At 33.5% G+C, this 8,188-nt stretch overlaps 1 protein-coding gene across 1 annotated transcript; it reads right to left on the bottom strand.

Annotated features, from left to right (window-relative positions):
• Window positions 1-1,179: 1,179 nt before the first annotated feature.
• Window positions 1,180-3,513, bottom strand: LOC140049688 (alpha-N-acetyl-neuraminyl-2,3-beta-galactosyl-1,3-N-acetyl-galactosaminide alpha-2,6-sialyltransferase-like). Its single transcript, XM_072094638.1, has 3 exons — window positions 3,191-3,513; window positions 2,470-2,577; window positions 1,180-1,723 (listed from the first exon to the last, which is right to left on the bottom strand). The coding sequence occupies exons 1-3, from the start codon at window positions 3,511-3,513 to the stop codon at window positions 1,180-1,182; spliced, it is 975 nt and encodes a 324-aa protein (XP_071950739.1).
• Between the last annotated feature and the right edge of the window lie 4,675 nt (window positions 3,514-8,188).

Here is an 8,188-nt window from a genome sequence, read left to right on the forward strand (position 1 = left end):
AAGTTACGTGAAGACTGTAGAAATAAACATTGGATATTTACAAAAATACCTCATCAACAAAATAAACGAATATATACCTATTTTGTATCATATTATTATATTAAATTGACAATAAAATATTTAGGCTAAATGTTACCCCTAAAATCGAAAATACAGTGGTCTCATTACCTTTATCTTTAGGCCAAGTATACCTGGTGTGTATTAACCATACGACATAATAAGTTTCGTCAGTCGGAACATAGAGATATTATAGTTCACTATAATACCTCTATGTTGACTTTGTGCAGTCATGTCTTTCAAATAATGTATTCTTCATTCTTCATTCTATAATATTTTGTTAACTGCTGCAATTGCTATAATCAGTTATTTTTTTCAAATTCTATGGCTACATTTAAACATTTACATTATTGACTCCACATCACATTTCTTCAATAGTCATTAAATTATCTGAGTACAGTAAGAAAATGTTTATACTGTAGTATAGTCATTACCATAGATCCATGAATAGTTATTGGCAACGCAGAATAATTACATTGACAGATTTGGCATTTTCCAAAAAATAATATAAATTGATCCGTCCCTGCACTAATTACAATATAAAACAAAACAAATAGTTTAAAAAGCTTTATTCAGATACAACAGTATAATAAATAGTGCATAGAAAAACTAGAATGTGAATAAGAAAGACAGATTGATAATGTTATTTCTTCTTTCGTATCAACCTGTTTATAAATAGGGAGAGTCGTAACAGAATTAAATTAAATATTATTATACTACTAAAATATACTTCGAAAGGCTGTTCTGAACTTAAAAGGTCCAGTGTACTGTCCATGTGGCTCATGTTAACCCAGTTCATCTGGGGTTACGCTAGTGTATTGGTCCATCTCAGCCCATGTCCCTGTGGACAGCTGACGAACGAGCGCCGCTTGGTGGAAACAAATTCGTCTTGTGGAAAATTGACTTTAGGGGAGAAGAAAGTTGCTGCATGTGTCGTCCACACCTGTGCACAAGTCGCAGGCTATTCACTCAACAATCGTTGTATTAAGTCAAATAACATGCTAAAAACACGTAGTCTTGTTTGCCTTGATATGTTCTCATTTGCCAATACAGATACCATTATTATTAAACATGGACATTCTATTATGAAGTTCAGGCGTAATTACATAGCTAAATTCTAAATTAAGTATTTCTTATATTACCCTTTCTCGTCAGTCTTTTCTTTTTACGTTTTTTCTTTAATTTATTATTTACCGAAAGATTATGCTGCTGTTTAGATAATAAGATATTGCTTTGTAGATTATTACTTTGTTTATATTCATTCAAAGCAGGCCAATGTTCAAGACTTAAATTTTCTTCGGTAATATTGCTTAACGGCTTATATCCTTTAACTCTAGTTTTATTCCTTTTACCTTGTTTTTTTAATATTTGACGATTTACACCATGTTGATCTGTTACCATTTTCCGATGTTGACTTAACTCTTTTCTTTTGGAGTTAAACTTGTCCAAAAACGGAGTATGTAAAGTTCCATTTTCCTTCTTAACTTTCTTTGGCCACACAGGATGTCTAAAAGTAATGTTTTTGTAGGTTGACCACCGACGAAAAATTGCCTTCTCAGTGATGAAGAGATGGCCACCCCGTTGTTTATTTTCACTCTTATTATAATAGGTACATTCTGATATTGTCTTATCGTAATAGTGATATGGGACCCGAGTATTCGTAGAACTATAAGATATCAAAATAAATAATAATGATTATTATTAATATTGAGTTTCTACGCGTGTTTTGAAGTGGTGAAGTGCATTAAGGCAGTTTGGGCAACCGCCGTATCCGTATACGTATGGGTAAAACGTGTGTACTACGTCACACATTCTATGTAGCTTGACATCATATACCCTACGCACATGAAACCGATTTTCGATGCCTTCGACGTGCGGATTGCATTCCACACGTTTATTCATTGAACATTTATTTGTTAAACGTGGCACAGTAGGATTACATTTTCTACCAGCAACACTTAAGCATAAATTATTCAAGAAATTTTTGATTTAAAAATGTTCCAAGAAAATGAAAACAAAAAATTTGGGCTAGGCTTACATACCTTTAGCCTTGTAACGATACGTAAAATGATTTTGTCCAAATGAAAAAAGCTATAAATTATATATTTATTTGTTATTTACGTGTTGTGACACTGATAGGTATTCGTATACGTGCGTTTGCCCAAACTCTCTAGCAATAATATTATTGGGTACGTATGCAGATATCTGTGAATGGATGGAAAGAAAATGGCCCTATAAAGACTTTCGTCTTCGAAGCAACACAGCTAACATTGGAACGTAATACATCAACACTTTTTAGTATAGTTCATAATCTTATTGTGTCAACATTGTTATTTTAATAGTGATTAGAAGTATAATGGACAAGTGTTAAAACACTTCTAGATTATGAACTTATCAGTCTCGGTGTGTTACCTGCAAAAATCTTCATATGCCATCCCGTATACAGTTATACTAGGGCAGAATTCCATAGCATGCACCATTGTATACCATCCGGTTGTCAACATTGTGCTTACCTCTTTTCTGTTAAATTATAATACATAACATTATCTATAAGATTATTTTGAAGGTTGATTGTAAGCAACCTTTGAAATTCAAACGAGATAGGTTTTATTTTTTTTAAGTAATTTTTAATAAATAAAATAATAAATAAAGCAGTAATATGAAAACGTATGATCGATAATAGATTATCTTACTACACGATTAATTAGAAATAATTTAAAATAAGCCGATACCACAAAACAATAACAACAGGCCTATACCGAAAATGCACTGGTAAGACATTACATATAACCTGTTATATTAACCTGCGATTTTAACCCCAATAATAACAATCCCGGTAGTACTGAGCAAATTATTTCTAAAATCTACCAAAAACATAAAATTATGACGTGATCATTAGAATTAGATAATATAAGATCTACTGTATATATTAAAACAATTTTTTTTCGATTATGAAACACTAACACGGTCCTGATAACAAAACAAACACATATACCCACAAACCCCCAAATTCAAAGGAGTTTTTTGAGTTACAGGCCAACACCAATTAAATTAGTTTTGTTTTTAAGAAGCCTAATGTTTTTGTATTAAAGTATTGAAGTAAACGCACACATAAAATATGTTATTATGTTACCTTGTATAACCAGTTTGGTTTTTAAAGAGGTCCTCGGCTAACACCATTCGGTCTGGTAGAGATGAGTATATTGGAACATCTTTGTAAATGTTTGCTAGAAGAAATGCGTAGCGGTATTCTTCATTGGTTAGCTTAGGAACCTGTTTGATTATATTCATCCAACTGATAATAATCATTTCTGTCCGTGTTTTTTTGTTTACAAGTACCTCTCGTAGCACACTCCTTTTGCTTAGACCTTTGTTAATGTTCCGATGGCCAACGACTCGTATAGTCGTGCGAGTGCCAACATCATGTTCAAAGCCAACCACAGAGGCTAGATTCATTCGTATGACACAGTGGTGTTGATCAATCTCTCTTCCAGCGTTTGATCCTAATAAATGACCAGAGCTTGCCACAACAGCACAGTCATTGCACGTAAGATGGAGTTTCTTAAAAAATTATTATTTATAATAAATTGTTTATAAAAAGAAAATGCATTTATGTTTTTAATAAATTATTTCAGATGAAATAACAAGCACAGTAGACTGAATCCCTATTAAGAAGACACATTCGGGACACAACAAATTGTCCCCTTAATATGGGTTTTTGTGAGAAACATAGGCCTATATACCAAAATTAACAATTTCAGAAATTGAGAAGTTTTGTATTAATAATATAAATGTATATAATTATTTTGTATTTTATGTTGTTTTTGAGTTAAAATAAATAATTATTTTGATTTGATTTGATTGAATCAACCAATTGGCACACTCAAACATGTCCTTGTCCCGTTAATATGGGTGTCCCCTGAGTTAGGGAGTTCACTTTAGATTAGATTAGATTGATGTATTGCCCCTCGTTTGACATGAAAGTGCCCCTTTATAGGGGTGCCCGCTAAACAGGGGTGTCCCAAAATAGGGATTCTACTGTATTTATTTGCTAACGACATTGATTTTTTCTATGCAATTAAAATGTGAAATTGTGAATGCTTTTAATTTTCCTTTCTTTCCTTTGTGGGTTCATTTTTATAATCTGTAAAAGATTGGTATTGTTACATAAAATAATAATACCTTGTTGGTTGCCAGGCTAACGTATCCAGGAAATAGACCAACGTCGTCATCATCATCCGCCCTGAATGTGATTGGTTGTCTTGATGTTGGATACAAAACGCCACGTTTTGGTATTGGCGTTGTATTTCTAATTGTTCGTTTGATAGTGGTGTTACCAAATTTGAAGATGAGCACGAAAGTTAACACGCAGGAGTAAATAATTGTCAGCCAGAATGCCTTTGAAATATTCTAGTAGTAAAATAGAGAGACAACTTTATTTATGATTTTGTTTGACCTATAACAACATTAACTGTCTCTATATTAGTAATATAGTAATAACAACTGGTGGAAATACGTTTTACATAATGGTAACGGTATCGTTAAAAAAGACAAACATATTTCAACGAGTTAAAACGTAAAGCCTACAGTTTTCCATATAATCGCCACGATTTCACAAATTGCTCTACAATTGTTAGTGTCGCCGACGCCGATTTGCCGCAGACAAAAAAAATCAACAAAGATGTATTGTAATTAGATACACAATGATATCTGTGCATTGAAATTTATATCATACAATCTAAAGTTATCGTAAAAGATGTTTCCAACTAAAGCAATCTGAAATTGTTGATATATAATAAATCCAATAGTTCGAATGTCAATCATGTAGGCCAAAATTGTAAGTATCTACAACTCATTAGCTCTCATTTATTCTAAGGAGTATTATCCTTGTTTTTTGTTGTTTTTACAATATGAGCTCAATATTTTAAATTTGCAGTGAATAAAATTTATTGCATAGGGTATTAAAAAATCACACCGAAATTACACTGAGCTGTTGGAGAGTTCTGTAGTCCATAATTGTTTTCCATAAGAGATTTCCTTACAGTTCTTTTTTTTTTCTTGCAACATTTAAAAATTATAGTTACATTGGACAACTCCGTCATTATGACTGATAATACTTCTCCCAATGAAGTGGTTCACTACTTGGGGGTCAAAGCAAACATACCGGTACTTAAATGTATTTTAAGATCAGCATACGTTGTGTGCCAGATAACATTATTTAATTCCACCTTATCAGCACTTATAAGAGTTAGTAAATAGACGAATAACACGAGCTAATAGCATGGTACTGTAATTCAGATGGTAAGTAAGTTCTAAGGCATATTTTAATTAAAAATTAATTAAAAAGACATTTATTTACGTCCAAAAGACACAAATTAAAAAAAAACAGTATTGACAAATTGAGATTATTGGAAAAATGGGTGAAGGCAGGATCCCCCCAAAAAATGAAAATTAATAATTGATAATATGAAAAATATAAATAATAAATAAATTAATTAAAAAAAATGATATTTAAAAATAATATATATACCAGTAGATAAAAGTTGAAAAACTAAAGTAAATCTGATGAGCTGATAGGAGGGCATAGTAACGAATAAGATGACGAAATTAATAAATTATTCTAGCAAGTCACGGAACATGAAACAACAAACATATCGAACACATCGATTTAGTAACGAGATCAACAGTGATTTTTAAATTTTCTTGGAGAATGAGTAGCGGGTGGTAGTACAAGAAATTGAGGGGGTAATTTGTTATACATGATTGGCCCAGAATATCAAATACTATGTTAACAAGGCCAACAGCCATTAAGTCGCGTGCTATAATGCATAGTGATACCGGACCGCCAGACAGACCGACAGACCGACAGACAGACCGACAGACAGACCGACAGACCGACAGACAGACAGACCGACCGACCGACATAGTGAACTATACTGACCGAAATTACTGAACATGTTTAAAAACATTAATATTTTTTTAATTTACACGTGCGTAGCCTGTCACTTTCGACGTGCTCGTATAACGTAATTTCGAGTTGAAAAGTAAGTCAAGAAAACAGAAATCGGGCAAAAAGAGTGCGCAATAACATTTAACGCGCAGTGCGCGCGCAAAAATATGCGCACTCATGGCAATTTTGTAAACGCTTAAAATTGCCTGAAATGTACTCTTATTTCATCGAAAATAAATTTTGAAAATTTTAAGTGCGCGTACGCATGCGTTACATGCGCCACGCACGTAATTGTATTGCCATATGATGATTTATGCCCTGAAATTTATGAGTACCAAATTTTATTTAATTGTGATTCATGGTTGTGAAGATATGATTACAAACGTGATTTCGTTAAATCGTGCGTAGACCGCGTAATTTTTTATTGCGCACCGTGAAAACATAACCACATTGATTCCTGGCCATAAGGAATATACTGTGAAAAATTGACCTAGCTAGATTAAACTGATATCAAGATAAGGTCAGAAAGGAATAAAACGCATAGTGATACTGGACCGACAGACAGACAGACAGACAGACAGACCGACAGACAGACCGACAGACAGACCAACAGACAGACCGACCAACCGACCGACATAGTGAACTATAGAGTCGCTTCCACGCGATTAAAATAGGTTGGTGTTGTGGATGAGAATTATGGTTTTCTTTTTAGTGTCATATTTATGAACGGTATTATTGGGAGCGAATAGGTAGTTAGGATGGCATGGGAGAATGACTAAGTAGCCGAAAAAACAAAAACGCCTTTCCCGGGATAGGTGAATGTCCGTGAGTCTGGAAAATAAATGGGAGGAATGTGACAGTGGATGAGCGCCAGTTTTAGTCCTGATAGCTTTTTTGTAGAATAGAAAGTTTATTGATGTTTGTTAGGTAAGTATTGGCCCAGACAATATTACCATAGCTCATGTAAGGAAGGATGAGAGTTCAATATAGGGTTTTGAGAATACTAGTTGGATTCTTTGTTGTCAGTTTCTTAGATATGGGGTGTCAATGGTAACGCCAAGAAATATAATAGTCTTTACAGAGGAGATTTCACGATTATAAATAAAGATAAAGAAGTGGGGACACATCAATACCTCTAGTCAACTGGGGGGTTCCAATTTTTTGATTGAGGGAGAGCTAGTTTGTCAGCAGCAAAGTACTGGGACAATGGATAACGTTGGTAATAAAGGTGTCAAAAAGAGTTTGAATATTTTTAATGGCATGCAAAACTGTAGTGTCATCAGCATAATGAAACAAATTTAGAATTTTGAGGTACGGTGGACAACATTAATGTAAATGGTGAAGAGGAGAGGGCCAAGTAAAAAGCTCTGGGAGACGCCAACAATTGGAAATAGAGTTAAAATACTTAGTGAATTGGGAGCGGTAAGTGAGATAGCTTTTTAAAACGTTTAATGCGGGCCCTCGGATTCCATAATGAGAAAATTTAAACAGTATAATAATTATTATGGTCAATGGTTTTGAAAGCCTTGAAAAAGTCCGTTTCCACATTGACGAAATTCGAATGCGTGAATAATTTTGTTAGTAAGATTGGTCAATGAAAATGTATCATAAATAACTCCTTCCAAGGCGTTCGAGAATATTGACAGGATGGAAATAGGACCATGGGGCCATATTTGTAAATAGGGGTAACGCGCGCCATCTTCAACTTATTTGAAAAAACATCTTTGCAGAGGAAAAGATTAAAAAATGTGACACAAGGGAAGGGTTGATAACATGTCTAATGGGATTAGTATGGAAATCATCTGTACCAGGAGCTTTAGGACGGGAGTTACGAACATTGATTTTCGATTTGATTGAGGAAGAAAGTCATTGCTGAGGGGATTTTTTTTAAATCAAGACTTACTTGTTTTCCAGGTAGATTTAATATATTTTTTTTGCTTGGTGAAAATATTATGGGAGGCATATTTGATAGCGAAGTTAAGTTTATTACGGTATTGCTTATATTTAATTTCATTGGCAGGAGATGGGCGGTGAAGAAATTGATTTGAATTGGGTCGAAAGATAATTAAAACACGTCGAATCAATTCAGAAAATAACATTATTAATGCTGTCGACAATTCGTGATTTATTGATTACAAAACAACTTCAAAGTCTTTCTTATAGAGTTATTGTGGTCTATCG

This window comes from Antedon mediterranea, chromosome 5 (genome assembly GCF_964355755.1).
Source record: "Antedon mediterranea chromosome 5, ecAntMedi1.1, whole genome shotgun sequence".
NCBI classification, from domain to species: Eukaryota; Metazoa; Echinodermata; class Crinoidea; order Comatulida; family Antedonidae; genus Antedon; species Antedon mediterranea.

Excerpts from the sequence above, each read along its gene's own strand:
- LOC140049688 (XM_072094638.1), bottom strand. The coding sequence starts at position 3,513 with ATGAATCTAGCCTCTGTGGTTGGCTTTGAACATGATGTTGGCACTCGC. Across the intron at positions 2,578-3,190 it reads AACCAAACTGGTTATACAAG|AAAAGAGGTAAGCACAATGT; the intron begins GTAACATAATAA and ends ATAATTTAACAG. Across the intron at positions 1,724-2,469 it reads GCATATGAAGATTTTTGCAG|TTCTACGAATACTCGGGTCC; the intron begins GTAACACACCGA and ends GATATCTTATAG.